General features: G+C 38.0%; 1 protein-coding gene across 2 annotated transcripts in view; it reads right to left on the reverse strand.

Moving 5' to 3' along the window:
* Positions 1-16,307, reverse strand: part of LOC136855498 (GTPase Era, mitochondrial) — a 73,627-nt gene that overhangs the window by 31,584 nt on the left and 25,736 nt on the right. For both annotated transcript variants that reach the window (XM_067132587.1, XM_067132598.1), the window contains exons 4-5: positions 4,598-4,722; positions 2,503-2,677 (exon numbers count right to left, since the gene is read on the reverse strand). In XM_067132587.1, coding sequence (XP_066988688.1) covers positions 2,503-2,677; positions 4,598-4,722 — 300 coding nt within the window. The remainder of the gene's footprint in view (positions 1-2,502; positions 2,678-4,597; positions 4,723-16,307) is intronic.

Raw genomic sequence — 16,307 nt, forward strand, 5'->3', positions numbered from 1 at the left:
CCACTTGGAGGCTTGCAGTTCTGCCATTACCCTTAGCACCCGTTAGGGCTGGCTCTGGAACAGGCAAGGAAGCTGAAAAGGAAGAAGGATTAGACATCCTAACACTACTACTATCCCTATCTGAGAAATGTTGAAGAAGACTAGCTATTAAATTTTCCATACTACTTGCAATCCTATCCTCTATCTGTTTGACTACCTATGAACTTGCTAAATCCATCAACTGATCTGTAGCAGACGCCTGAGACACTTGAGGCAATGAGAATCTGACCGATGTCTGCCGCCCTTACTAGCCAAAGACTTGCGATGACGAATGTAATCCTCCATCTCTTGTGCCTTCCAATTGGAACATTCATCGCAATGAGTCTGGACATCACATTTAACCTTCCTACATACCTGACAGAATGTCTATCGTATCTCAAGGTACTCATCCGTCTCTGGCAGGAAGAAGCGATGAGCTCCAGCCTCCACAGTCGTAGGGGCAGTCGAGGTTGATGTTGAAGCCGAAGGTGCGGTAGTAGAAGGTGAAAGAGTCCATGATGACCAATCGAGACCAGGAACCAGCGAGTCCAGCTCTAAAAGACGTTCCACATCAAAGATATCCAGAAAAACCAGGAGAAGAAACCAGTAAATACAATCCAGGTCATCACCAGAGGTCCAAAATGCAAAGAGAAGTCGGGCAATAGGATTAAAACCTCGCACTGCAGAAGGAAACAACCTTCCAGCAGCGCGAACAAAAAGTAACTGACGAAAGTGGGGGTGTCAGTGCACACCTGCGTCAGTGTTGCCAACTGTTTGTTATGGTAGCTCAAGTGACAAGATTTTATCTGCAGCGTTGATAACGCTGGCTGTTAAAATTCCCAATAGTGGATTGGTAACTGAGAGTTGTTCGGGCTAGTGGGATTAAGGGCGAATTCAGGTGTTCAGGGAGTGTATTGCAATAAAATTTTTTATTGTTTTTAACTGGTTTCCAGCTGGCACCAGAAGATTTATCCTAACATTAAGACTGAAAGTTTGTTTTGTGTATGAACAATGACAAAATAGGAAAAGAATAGAGATTTTGTGGTACTACAGCAAGAGTTAAGTTTCAAGAAACTATCAGCAATTGACTTTTTTAACAGTTGCTGACAAAAAAACAAAAATGTTCCAAATGTTAAAAACACTCAAAAAGAATTTTACAATAGCACTTGGCAAAATACAAAGTAAAACAATTTTAATATATAAAACAAATATGTTCCAAATGTTAAAAACACTCAAAAAGAATTTTACAATAGCACTTGGCAAAATACAAAGTAAAACAATTTTAATATATCTGTATATCAAAATACATGGCAAGATACAAAGTAAAACAATTTTAATATATCTGTATATCAAAATACATGGCAAAATACAAAGTAAAACAATTTTAATATATCTGTATATCAAAATACAAACACCAGCTATTGAAGTAAGTCATTAAAACCAAGAAGTTAGCTTATATCTATCACCAGTGCTGGGAACTTCACCTACTTACAACAATGGTATGAGAAGCAAAATCCCAAAACCTTTTCCTCCATAATACTATACAGAAGTCACAAAACTATAATGCTAAAGGGTTATCTACATAACAGAGGAAAAGAAAATGAGGGTAACAGTGAAGCTTGTGATTGCAACTGTTGCCTTATTTAACCAATTTGTTGAATTTCACCAGCCAACAGCAAATTTGAGCACCTAAATGCCACTTCCAATATCTGACCAGGTAAATGCCAATAGCAAAACACATACAGATAACAAAACTCCTCTCACTAATGCTAGTATGGAAATAGACTGAAACAGGTAAACATTTTTTAAAATTACTAAAATACTTGAAAGTAGCAAGAAAACCTGCTAGCACATAAATGGAAAAAAAAACCTAAAAAGGGAAAAAAATGTGGGAATAAATGTTTAAATTCAGCCAAGCCTAGAAGATAACTTGCTAACAGACAGAAACACACACAATAAGCAAGGTTCTAACGTAACTAACAGTTCATAAGGGCACGTGAACGATGCGGCCAGTCAGCCTTCAGAGGATCTGCATGTTCAGTAATGTTTGTCTAAAAATTCATTAAAATCACAAATTGGGCTAATGTACATGATGTGTAAATGAAAAAGAATTTCTGTAGATTTTTTTACAAAAAATAAATAACCTTATTCTATTAAATGACTTCTAGCTGTAGCATGCTGGAAAGTCTTTCTTGCACAATATTTTTATTGCACAGCATTAAAAGGAAGAGAGATTAAACATGGAAAAGAAGAGGGAAGAGAATAAAGATGTGATATGAACAAGAGTACTTCAAAATGATGGGCTCCCATTCTAATTTTTTTGCAAATCTAAGTACCTGGTACTGCAACCACCATTAACAAATATACTTTCCATGTCAAGTTTAATATATGCCAATTGATAACTATCATAAGAAATTCCCCCCAACACCCAAGACATTCAATTATGCATTTTCAAAACACTCATAAGCTGTTTGAAACACTTACCTTATTCAAAATCAAAATACTTGGCATATCAGGGTAAAGTGCTAACAGCCGAAGTACTGTTGGATGTAACTCATTGTGCGCGTGATGGTTGGACATATCGTGCACAACTGCCATTAGATCTGCATTAAGCAAGGACTTTTCAGCTTCCATAAGTAAAGATCTTTCAAGACCATGCCTGAAAAAAAAAGGGCATTATTTTTGCTTTTTATTTCTGATACCCAAATATTGTTAAAAGGAACCTGCAATATTCAGTCTCCATTACCTGCAGTTACTATTACTGTGTAGTCAGGTTACTATGTTCCTTAACTCCAACTTCCAATAAGGTGAGATGAAGTATCAATACATTTTAATATTTTATCAATACATTTTAATATTTTATCAATACATTTTAATATTTTATGATAATGTCCCAGAAGGCACAGAAATGCAAAATATTAATTTCCTACTTATAAGCCAAACAATGATTATGGTGGATGAGACTCTGCCATCTTACACTCTTCAATCTCATATTTCCTATGTCAAAAAGGCAGTACTTTCACTTGTATCTGTGCATGTTAACAGCATACCTCTTGAACAGAAAAATGGGTTTAGAAGATCATGGGTAATGACATTCATCAGATAAGTTCTCATGGTGATTAACTTTTGGTGTATATAAGAGAAGGATTTAGCAGTTTCCTGCTAAGGAAAACATTTCCTTTCTTTATAAAGAACAATATGCATATGTTAGCTAAAGGTTGATTGAGAGGTTTAGGTTCCTTAGATGACCAAGTACAACAACTGGGGCAACACCAGCACAGCTCTATTCATGTTAACGGTGCTCTGAGAGCAGTACTATAAATGACTGCTAAAACAGCTTTGGACATTGCAGTAGCTGTGGTTCAGTCTCTAGGTACAGGTATAAAAAGCTGCATTAGATGTTACTGAGTTTTGTTGTCATTATGAAACAACAAATATCTTTGAAGTTTCCACTAATACTACCAGTGACTTTGAGGAGAAACTTCTGAAAAAATATTCTCCATGCATCTCTGATCTTGCTTGGGTGACATTGGTACTTGCAATGGTCGCTGAAACTGGTGCAGTTTTACTGTATCTCTGATTGTTGGAACAGCTCTTGTAAAATGGCTGCTAAGGCTCTGGTTACTGGAATAACTATGTCCATGTATCTAGCAATTGGGGGCAGATGTCAAATTGAAGGCTGACAGCTGTAATTACTGGAATGGCTTTGGACATAGTTTAAGTAACTGGCACATCTCCAACTGTTAGAGACGCTCATGTGCAGAAGGGTGGTATGGGAGTTATCAATGGCACTGGTCTTGCTTATGACTCCAGACACTGTGGCAGCTTCAGCAAAGGCTGTGGTAAACAGAACAGCTGTGGAAAGTAAGCTGAAGTCTGGCTAAGGCTTCAGACACGATGATCAATGGAGTGGCCTCTAGCCCTAACTGATGACAGCAATTGACTCCCTCAAAATTGGATTCTCAGTCCAAGACAGCATGGTCATGAGTGACATCAGCAATGGGAGTAGCAACAGAAGAGTTTGATGTAGCATATTGCAATGGAGGAATGCAGTCATATGAGGCTCACCTGATTAGCTATTTTTCATCAGATTCTGTCTACCAAACAGCTGACTTATGGAAAAATGGGTAACTGTCTAGGAACACAGGATACTGTTGCCATACCTTCATAAAGCAGCAATGGCAGTTTTAAGATTTACCATATGGTTCTCCACATCCTCTTCCCATTAGCGCTGTGACACAACCTGTTCCATTTAGTATACAGTAATGATTTCATCCCCTCACATTTCCTAAGCAGCCACCAAAAGCTTTATTTACCGTACATTGCTTTTCAAAATCTCTCCTTTCCATTCTCCAGATTCACAAATATGCCACATAAAATCTTCCACCCAGCAGTTGCCCTCTGATATGAGGCTGACCCACAAAATATTATTGGATTAGGAGGCAATTAAGCTTTTACCTGGAGATTTAAAGAAATATACAAAAATGCATCACACTTATGGGGTAAAAATATAGTATAAACTTACTTGCTAAATACACATCACATACATGTGGGCAATACTTGTTCAATTATCACTTACCTGCTAACTTCATCGTGAGTAACTAATCCAGGAGTGTCAAGGAATACTAGCTGTGTTGAACCATGATTAAGTATGGCACGAGCATTTATTCTTGTAGTATGAACTTTGGATGATACACTACAGACCTGTAAGTTAAGATTCACATAACATATGTAAGACAAAACATTCTATAATGATACAAAATGCAATGCCATATGTGAAAAGACAGTTGAGACTATATACATTAAAAATATAGATCTTGATAAAAATAGAGAAATATAAAAATGCAACTAACTGTCATTTTTTATCATAGGCAACCTTTGGCGCAAAACTTTTTAATGCAGAAATTCTACTGTACAGTCTCACATTTTACACAAACAAGAATTTCCTTCCACATCCCCTAAAAATCTTAATTCCGGGTCTGAAGCATACACTCTCTGATCCTAAGCAGCATGTGTACCAGATATAAACCTCTACTACTGAAACTTTACAATATTTGGTCATGATGAAGTGTGTGACATATGGATGGACAAACAAATGGAAGGATTGACAAGGTGATTAATATATAGCCCTTCCACTATTTTGGGGGTATAATTATATGACATATTATTAAAATTATAGAATTATAAGACATTATATTAAAAACAATACAGCATTATTAGTATAATACTGTTTCCAACCCTTAATGGAGCAGTGGCATGAGGAATGATAGGCTCATCATCAATTGACATGTCAACAGGAGTCATAGATTCCCATGGAAAACTGGTGCCATGAGAAAAGCCAAGACCTAATGCACCTCATGCATTTCAAATCCATCTGTGCAAAGCAACCTCTTACTACAAGAAAAGAGGGACGTCATCATCCTGGCCTGAAGAAGAATCAAAATCTTCAGGAAAATTCTAGAGCAGGTGAAAGAGGTTTTGCTCTCTCTGCTTATGGATGAATATAAATGGGAAGCTTCTCACCTTCCTCTTTGACACTGATGCAGAAAGTCCTGTGTCCAAGGATTTCAATGAGTACTTAGATGCAGTTTTAGAGGTCTGTGATGTAGCTGAAACCCTTCTTATGAGATGAATGCTAGGAGTATTTGAAAAACTTGGAATTATAAAGCAACCACAGTGATTGCAACCAGTTTTTAAAGTTTGTACATGTTAACTTTGAAGAGCAAACCTGGCCTCTTCAAGAACTGTGTAATAAATGTAGGTCTTCTCTATGAAAGTCATAAGAGTTTCACAAACTAATTGGTAACAAATAAGAAACACATTTAAGAATCCAGTAGGAAAGGAGAACCTTGACTTGTAATAACAACACTACCAGACCAAAATGGGTAAAGCAAACAAACAACCTGGATCACGTACATAATGAACTGCAGCAATCATATGATCAGTCATACTTACAATAATCAACAATACTGACAAACTCCAGTGAAAGAAAAAATGACATTTTTATGATAAAATAAAGTTTTATATATACTTACCAAGTAATTACATAGCTATTGGTTCCTAACCTACGGCAGCTTAAAAATTCAAAATTTGCGCGGCGGCGCTTCTATCGTTTGTGTGTAAATGACAAGGTCCTGCCCACTATCTGGGACTTAAAGGAACAACTTAGCAGAGAGCTCAATTCGTTTCATGCTCTAATGTCCATGCAAGGGGAGGTGGGCAGGCTCCGATCATGTAATTACTTGGTAAGTATACATAAAACCCTATCATAAAAATGTCATTTTAATATATGTAACTTACCAAGTAATTACACAGCTGATTCCACACTGTTAGGAGGTGGGAAAGAGCATGGACATACTCTGCTCCAAAGCAATAAGTAAGTAATGAATTTGAAATAGAAAGGTTGCTAACATTAAATAAATGCTTGTTGTTTCCTTACCTGTTGAGAGAGCTGCTGCAGGTAGGTACTGCCTCTGGTCGGCACTTTTCTCAACCTGTAGTGGGCATGGCAGTGTAGCCAAGGGTTGCCCCTACATTAGTGGGAACTTTGTAGCGGAGAAAGTACACCATATGCTGACAGAGTTTAAAAGATGCCCTTGCCCTGGGCGTAGACCAGAATACAAAAGAACCACACTATCACCTACATAACAGAATTAAAACCACAACCCATACCATTAAAAACGAAACTGGTGGGTACTACAGGTACAAAGTACCCCTACACTTCCCATAGACTCAAAACCTAAAGTCAAGGCGAGTGGATAGCAAAAGAACAGAGAGTTCTCTATGCTTCCTCTCCCAACACCAAGCCAGCCATAGATAAAGGTCCTAAAGTGTTAAAATTTTTTGTAACGGTCTCTATGTCCTTGAGGTAGTGTGAGGCGAAGATGGATTTGCATCTCCAGAATGTCAACTGCAATATCGTAGAGAGAGACAAGCTATGTCTAAATGCCAGGGAAGTTGCGACTGCCCTAATTCCGTGAGCCTTAACATTGACTAAAGGAAAGGGATCTTCCTGGATCTGAGAGTGCGCTTCTGATATCAACTCTCTCAGTAAAAAGGAAATGGCATTTTTTGAGAGAGGACAAATCGGGCTTCTTACAGAGCACCAGAGGTTGCTCGAAGGTCCTCTAATCTTTTCCGTCCTGTGAAGGTAGTACCTGAGACACCTCACTGGACAAAGAAGTCTCTCTCCTTCCTTAGGTCCTAAGATGTCCATGAGATTCTTGATAATGAAGGATCGAGGCCAGGGCTTGGACGGGTCCTCGTTTTTAGCAAGGAAACCAAGAGAAAGTGAGCAGACTGCATCCCCTTGCATGGAACCTACTCTCTTGCCTACTGCCTGTAACTCACTAATACACTTGGCAGTAGCAAGAACCACTATAAAGAGTGTCTTCTTAGTGAGATTCCTGAGCGAGAAAGAACGGAGAGGTTCGAACTGAGGACCTGAAAGCCATTTCAGTACAATGTCTAAGTTCCAAGAGATGCTGGAAGAACTTTCTTGCTTAGTCGCCTCAAAGGATTTGATTAAGTCACCGATGTCTTGATTAGAAGACAGATCCATTCCTCTGTGTTTAAAAAGTGAGCTGAGCATCGACCTATACCCTTTGATGGTAGAGGTTGATAATTTCCTGACAGACTTCAGGAATAGTAAAAAATCAGCCATTTGATTTATAGATGTCTCAGAAGAAGAGACTTTATTGCAGCTGCACCACCTTCTGAAGACTGCCCATTTGGACTGGTAGAGCTTTGTAGAAGACATTTGTCTGCACCTTGCAATCGCCTTTCCAGCCTGTCGCGAAAAGCCATTTGCTTTTATGAGGCGCCTGACAGTCTGAAGCCTGTCAGGGCAAGAGCGGACAACCCTTGGTGGACTCTGAGGAAATGGGGTTGTCTGAGCAGCGACCATTTTTGTGGAAGAAGTTTTGGATAATCCACCAGGAGCTGAATCAGATCTAGAAAACATTCCTTGTTCGGCCAAAAGGGAGCAACTAGGGTCATGGAGGTGCTCTGATGCGTCGACAACTTGTTGATTACCTGCCTAATCATCCCGAAGGGAGGGAAGGCGTACACATCTAGGCCTGTCCAGTCCAGGAGCATGGCATCCATCGCCCATGCTCGAGGATCTGGGACCAAAGAGCAAAAGAGAGGAAGATCGTGATTTCTCAACATTGTGAAGAGATCTACAGTGGGTCTGGCCCATAGTCTCCACAGGTTGTCGCAGGCTAATGGGTCTGGGGTCCATTCGGTCAGAAGGACCTGTTTGAGGCGGCTTAGCTCGGCCGCAATAACGTTCATTCTCCCTTGAATGAACTGGGTAATAAGAGTGACTTGATTCTCCTCCACCCACAGAAGGAGATCCCTTGCCATCTCATATAGAGAGAAGGAGTAAGTGCCCTCCTGTTTGTGAAGGTAAGAAAGTGCAGTGGTGTTGTCTGCATGCTGGAGACCCCCTTTGATTTCTGACGTAATCGGGAGGATGAAAGAGTCTGGTTGAGTCTTTCTGCACCAGTTTGCTTTCAGGAAAACCTGCAGGGGTCTCATGTGCAGTCTGCCTAATCTCACAAACTGCTCTGCTGATGCAAGGGTCCCTAGGAGACTCATAAACTGCACTGCTGAGCAGGAAGGAAGAGCAAGGAACTGACTGACAGTCTGAAGACAGATGTTTACTATTTTGGGCGACAGAAAACCCTGAAAAGTCCAAGAATTCAGGATCATCCCTAAACAGGGAATCCCATGAGTCAGTGTCATAAGGGATTTCTTCTCGTTTATGATAATGCCTAACTCCTACATCAGGCGAAGAAATCTGGAAAGCTATCTAGGAGAAATTGCAAAAGAGACGAGTACAGTATGCTGAAGAGGGGACCATATCCTGAACAACCTCTCCCTCCTCTGAAGAGATAGGACACAAAGACTTGTCTTTGGTTTTGGGAACTGAAGAGGTTTTCTTCAAGAAACCCATAAGCTCCGTCAATTGACGCAGGAGTGGGGCTAACACATCTTCTTGAACCGATGATGATGGCGACTTACGAGAGGAAGACGCTGGGCACCTGGAAGCGGCTGGGCGCTCGGCTCGGGAGTTGGTGCCTAGCGCTCTGGCACGAGTTGGTGGGCGCCAGGTGCTCAGAAGTTGGGTGCTTTGGGCGCTTATAGTGCTCAGGAACATCTCCCAACGAATGACGAGGGCAAGCTGGAGAAGCAGACTGGCCCTGAAAGCTGCAGGAAGGTTCCCTGTACCTCTTGACTGACGGAGGAGAGACATCGCCAAGATCCGCATATCTCTTGAGAGGGCGCGATGAAGCAGGGTAGCAATACGGGGGCTTCTTTCGAAGCCTGGGAACGAACAACAGCCTTGACACAGGGGACGACTGCCTGTGGGCAAACCCTACCAGCCTCCCTTGGACCTCTGGTATGTCTTCTCCCCAGTGTGGGGGAGCCGAACAGAAACTTTCGTCTAGGAGCATTGGCGGGATGGACAGCCACCTTGTCACTTCTCACTGCACTGTCACTATTCACATTTTTCTCCATCAGAGATCTGATAGCAGACCCCATCTCTAAAATGGTGTTGGATAATAATTCAAACTTCTGATCGAACCTTGATTTGAGGCTGGCAATGGCATGGAGAGCGGAATCATGGGAACCTGGAGGAGTAGGTGGTAAAGTAAGAGGACTCAGATTGGGAGAAACAGGAGGAATTGGAGGAGTAACAGCTCTATCATCCCTACACTAGCAAAAGGAGTAGATTCTGTACTGGGCTATTCTCAACCCTAAGGGCTGCCTTCCTCTTTCTATCTCTTTCAAGTTTTTCTAGATGAGATTTTACGGTTTTCCATTTTGTATCCTCCCAATCCTGACACTCTATGCAAGTATTATCCTTACTACAATCTGGCCCCCTACATTTAGTGCATTTAGTATGAGAATTGTAAGAAAACTTGGTTAACCTAATTTACAAGCTTCAGAATCTGACAAATTAACTAAAGCAATTTCTAAAGTTAACCACAAAAATCAATCCACCAGAGATTGAAAGCCACAACAACAACAAATTCTGAATACTTCACCAAGATCGGGCAAATAACTATCCGAAAAGCGATGAAGCAGCTGTGGAAAAACTCCCGATGTTGATCAGAAGCTGGTAGGAAGCGAACTGAGCTCTCTGCTAAGTTGTTCCTTTAACCCTTTCATATCTGTATAGTTATCACTGAGGGTACATGAGCCCCAATGTGTCTGGGAGCGCTCAACAGTGCGAAAAAATAATTATTTCGAAAATTCAGCAAAAATAGAAATTTTATGCCAACAACGTTCATTTTGCTGTCCTTTTTTTCTAAATGTTTATATTTTATGGTGGAATAGTCAGAATAAGAGTCCCAGCCCTCTAAATACGAAAGAATGTGAGTTATTTAACGAAAAAAAAAAAAAATTCTTTAGTTATTTTTATATTTTCGTTCGTAACCCAAAAACTATGAAAGTCAGACGAATGAATTATTTTTTATGAGAAAGCCAATAAAATTCCCTAAATATTGACATATAAAACAATGAAAAACGAATAAGTCCAGTTGGTGAAAAAATTGATAGAAAAGAGGGTGAGAAACAGAGCACACTGCCCGGCCTATGGTGAGAATTATCGCTAGAAAAAATTTTTTTTGAAGAGCCCTATCTCGGTTATTTTTCATAGAAATTACTTTGTAAATATACGAAAAAGTAGAAGAAAAGTTGAAGAATAAAGGGAAAGTCAAGAAAAATGGCTTTGGTAACGGCAACAGTTTCATTTTGACGTTATAAATTGATCGAAATGAAAAAAAAAGTTACCGTTGTCAACATTATTGTTCGTAGCTCAAAAACTATAATAGTTAGGCGAATGAATTATTTTTTATGAGAAAGCCAATAAAATTCCCTAAATATTGGCATATAAAACAATGGAAAATGAATAAGTCCAGTTGGTGAAAAAATTGATAGAAAAGAGGGTGAGAAACAGAGCGCTCTGCCCGGCCTATGGTGAGAATTATCGCTAGAAAAATTTTTTTTTGAAGAGCCCTATCTCGGTTATTTTTCATAGAAATTACTTTGTAAATATACGAAAAAGTAGAGGAAAAGTTGAAGAATAAAGGGAAAGTCAAGAAAAATTGCTTTGGTAACGGCAACAGTTTCATTTTGACGTTATAAATTGATCGAAACGAAAAAAAAAGTTACCGTTGTCAACATTATTGTTAGTAGCTCAAAACTATAACAGTTAGGCGAATGAAATATTTTTATGAGAAAGCCAAGAAAATTCTCTAAATATCGACATATAAAACAATGAAAAACGAATAAGTCCAGTTGGTGAAAAATTGGTAGAAAAGTGGGTAAGAAACAGAGCGCTGCCCGCATACAGTGAGAATTATCGCTAGACATTTTTTTGAAGAGCCCTAGCTCGGATTTTTTCATAGAAATTACTTTGTAAATATACAAAAATGTAGAGGAAAGGTTGAGGAATAAAGTGAGAGTCAAGAAAAATGGCTTTGGTAACAGCATCAGTTTCATTTTGACGTATAAGCTGTTCGAAACGAAAAAAAAATGTTACTGTTGTCAACATTATCGTTCGTAGCTCAAAAGCTATAACAGTTAGGTGAATGAATTATTTTTTATGAGAAAGCCAACAAAATTCTCTAAATATCGATATATATGATAATGAAAAATGAGATTCAGAGCCCTGCCTAAAATCCAGACGTCTCTTATGTGATGCACTAACACGTTTTCCGCTAGTTTTACTGTAAAAACTTTGTGAAAGCATGTTGGAAACTGTTCTCGATTGACGTCGCTGTATGTAAACAGCCACACGTGTTTACCCAACCTCGTACACATGGTCTCTGACAGAAGTGTGGCCTGCCAGGCCTGCGTGGGTGCGATCAGCTGATGTCATTGTGAGAATTTTACTACGCCATGGATTTGCGCATGCACAGTAGAGGAACTAAAAAATTTATAGAAAATAGAGGATACGAAACAGAGTGTTTCCAATAATGCAATCCTACATTTTATAAAAAAAAATATAAGATACGAGAGAGAAACGTGGGTAGGATCAGCTGATTTCATTGTGAGAAATTTACTACGCCAGGGATTTGCGCATGCGCAGTATAGGTACTGCTTGCCTGGCGTATCGATGCCTGAGTTACATGGTCCAAGGTATGCTTTAGCCTATGGAAACCACCAACTGTCCGAAAATGAAAAAAATTTACCCCTACCAGACGTACGAAAAATGTCGGTAAATTTTACGTAAAATTACGTCAGTCAGAAAAGAAGGGGGTAGGGGGTTATTGCGTAATATTACGTTAATTGGACAGGAAAGGGTTAAGTCCTGGATAGTGGGTGGGACCTTGTCACCTACACACAAACGATAGAAGCGCCGCTGCATGAACGTTGAGTTTTTAAGCTGCCGTAGGTTAGGAACCAATATCTATGTAATTACTTGGTAAGTTACTTATTATTCATCTTTATCATGGGGAAAGTCTCAGAAAGGTAGAGAAAAAATAATAAAAAAACTGAAATATGAATAAGATATAAAAAAAGTGTTCAGCAAAAGAACTCTTCAAAATTTGGAGTAGCAATGACAGGTATGCTCAGGCTGAAGACTCATAGGAATCCCTCTCAATTTTTGGTGGCACTGGGGTTCCCAGATCTGTGGCTGATGGGGATGCTGATCTCACTCAGCAATACTCAACTTGTTACTGAAAACAATAACTACATAAATGTACTGAAACAAAGTTATTGAACTTTACGTAACAATTACCAAAGCTGTAATAAAACTGCACTAACTATAACCTCATAATTAGATTTTATATCCCAACCCAAGAGAATTTACTTCAAATAAAACACAGTGAGACATAATTCACTACATTACTATGAAATGTCTACTACAAGAGAAGTCATTGGCAATGACACACACCAGTTACTCGGAGAAAATAGATGTACTTACAAAGGCAAGTATGGTTAGTAATAAGGCAACTACAGCCACTGAACAAAGAAGATACACAATAACTAAGGACTTTGGGAGAATTATACACACCATTAAAGATGGAATGAATACTGAAATTCCTACAGAAATAAGGGTGAAACATGAAAAAAGCATGAAAATGTGAGGCAGAAATGAACAAATTTTGGTAGCAAAGGCAGCACATTATTTCTTAACCACAAATATTACCATCACATGTGCTGCCCAGAGGGTTGGGAAGCTGCTGAATGCACGAATAGGCACATATCAACTAATGGGGTTGGAATAAACAAATAAATATCAGCATACAAACAATAAAAAAAATGAATGTAATACTGTATTCTTTCTCCACTTCTGGACTAGAAGAATATATTTCATAATCTACATGAAGTTTTCATAATAAAACTAATAATGTAATACTTATCTGAACACCTGAATTAGCCCTGGTCACCTACCAGCCCAAACTACATCCCCATAACTCATTACCCACTAAGTGGGTAATAAGTGTCACCGTTACCAACACTTATAGGAAAATATTGTCAAATTAGTTACCTAGCGTATCATTGGCAAAAAGCTGCTGCAAGTCCCGGCCGAGTGTGTTAGAAATATTGTATACTAACACCTACTTACTGTTTAATTATTTACAATGCATTATTCTACTTAACACACCTGCATTCAACTAGGTAAAGCAACAGTGTGACTAGCTTACACCTTCCTAACTTCTCATAAATGTACAAAAATAAGATAACAGAAAGGTAAGTTGCTACTTAGCCACACTGTTTCGTTTTTCTACAGGTGTCCTCATAGAATTATAACATCCTGGTCTAACATTTGATGTAACTTATTTACTTGACAGTGGTAGCTACGTGACTGACTCTAGCTTTGCCTTTCCGCTCATGCTAACCCACAAGGGGAGGTTCCAACAATATTTACGCTGGTTTAATTATTTAAACTATTTAATTACTTTGTTATTTCATTTGATTTACTCAGTTATTTAACTTTAAATTAATCCTAATTATAATTAATTCAATTAATGGATATTAAAGCCAAATACACTATTATATTTATTAAATTACAAATGGTTTCGTTTACGCATTTAGTACTTCAGTCATGAACAAAACTCAAGGGTGTGTTTTAGCAACATTTATTACCTTTAAGAGGAACTAAATTTTTATTTATTAAGAATACTCAATATTCATTGTACAATTCCATCATCCCGAAAGAATTTTCCAACATGTTCCCCTTAAAGGATTGTAATATCATCTATTGCAATTAATATAATACTTACAATACTTAATATTAAATCAATGAAATACTTAAATTACAACACACACACACCTATGTTATTAATAAAGTTATTTAATTAAGATACTTTGATATTTAATTTTACATAAACCAAATTATTTAATATTAATGTTTATGTTACTTATTTGTACATTATTTTATGCACAAGGTATTTCCTCTCTTCCACAAGAATGAAAGAGTAGCATTTTAAAGTCCTCTTTTCTATGAGTGAAGAAAAGTAGCATTTGTCCTCACTTGTTCCAAGCAAGGTTGCTTCAAACAAGTGTAGCATTTTAATACTGACTTATAAATAGAATTTTACTAATCCTAATTACTAACGTACTAAGGATATTTACATATGAACAAACCTTTATACACTACAAATGGGCAATATGATCCCTCATCATTTGCTGAAATCGTTCTGTGGCCTTTCTTTTTGGTCTAACAGACCTTTCTGTTCCAGGGGCAGTAGGCCCATTACTACCATTATTATTTATTACATTGGGTCCACTATCAGGAGGATTATCAGTCACCATTGTATCAGCCCCAGCCTGAACACTTGACTGCCTTGTAGATATTTCCATAGGAAAGAGATCAGAAATAGAGTGGTATTCAATTGCACCAATTCCCTGCTTAAGCTTGACTGTTCTTATTTTACTGTCAAAGCCCATTACAAGTTCCAAAACTTTCCATAACATCCAAAAGGGTCTAGGTTTGTTAAAAGCTTTTTTCAAAACAACATCACCTACCCTGATTCTATCTTCCCACTACTCTGATAAATATTTCTAGAATGCTCCCTCAAACTTAACAGATAATTTTTGTACCACAAAGTTTTGAAATTATTCAATATTTCTTCCTGTAATACTAAGGTATTTTCCAAAGCACCAGGATCTTGCTCACGCCAAAGTTCCTCTTCTTCCTTCCTCAAGACTAAGGAGGAATTTCAATGAAGTCTTAAAAATGAATTTGGAGTGATAAATTCAAGGTTGGCAGTATTAGATCTATAAGTAAGAGGTCTAGAATTTATTGCTAATTTAATATTAGATAAGGTGGTTAAAAAATCAGAATAAGAAAGCCTAGATCTTCCAATATCTTTATACAGGCAGTTTCTTACAATTCTAACCAGCCTTTCCCAGGCAGCCCCTACCCAGGCAGAATACAAAGGGATTCTGATATGTTTGATGTTACACTTTTCCATTTCCTCTCAAAATTCTTTAGATGTTAAAGAGGATTCCAATATGCAACCACCTTTTACAAAGGTTTTAGCATTATCACTATATACATATTTAGGAACAGCATACATATTGCAGAACCTTTGAAAAGCCAACAGATAATTATGGGTTGACATATCGGGTAATAGTTCAAAATGCACTGCTCTTATATTAAGGTAGGTAAATATTAAAATGAACATTTTGACATTATTCCCAGTTACTTCATCCTTCACCCAGAAATGCCTTGTGTAACCAATTCCAACATGCATAAAGGGTTTTACCAAATTCATATGGTGTTTAGGCATGTCTACCATTCTAGGATATTTGTAAGCCAATGCATTATATTTCTTGCACACTGTGCATTTACTTATTATTGATTTGACAGTTACTAAACCTTTAGGTATCCAGTATCCCTGTTCCCTAAGGTAATTTAAAGTAGTTCCCGTCCCCATATGTTGAACCTTGGCATGACAATAATTAACATATAAGAAAATAAATTGATGCCCTTTAGGTAATAACACAGGGTTGTATACATTATAATCAAAATACAAACATTTAGCTATTCTTCCTCTTGATCGCAGGATCCCATTATCATCAACAAATAAATTTAAGTTTGATACTAATATTGGAATATCTTTATCAGTTTTAACTTCCTGCTGTAAGAATTTTATTTCTTTGGAAAAGTGCTCGGACTGTGCCGTCTTAATCCAATATTCTAAAGCCTTAACCTTAGGATCCCCTCCCTTTACTTTACATTCACGTTTAAACAAATAACTAGTACACTTTAACAATTTATCATAACTAGAAAATATATTTATATTCAAAATGCCAGTGTT

The sequence above is a fragment of the Macrobrachium rosenbergii genome, chromosome 3 (genome assembly GCF_040412425.1).
Source record: "Macrobrachium rosenbergii isolate ZJJX-2024 chromosome 3, ASM4041242v1, whole genome shotgun sequence".
Classification (NCBI taxonomy): Eukaryota; Metazoa; Arthropoda; class Malacostraca; order Decapoda; family Palaemonidae; genus Macrobrachium; species Macrobrachium rosenbergii.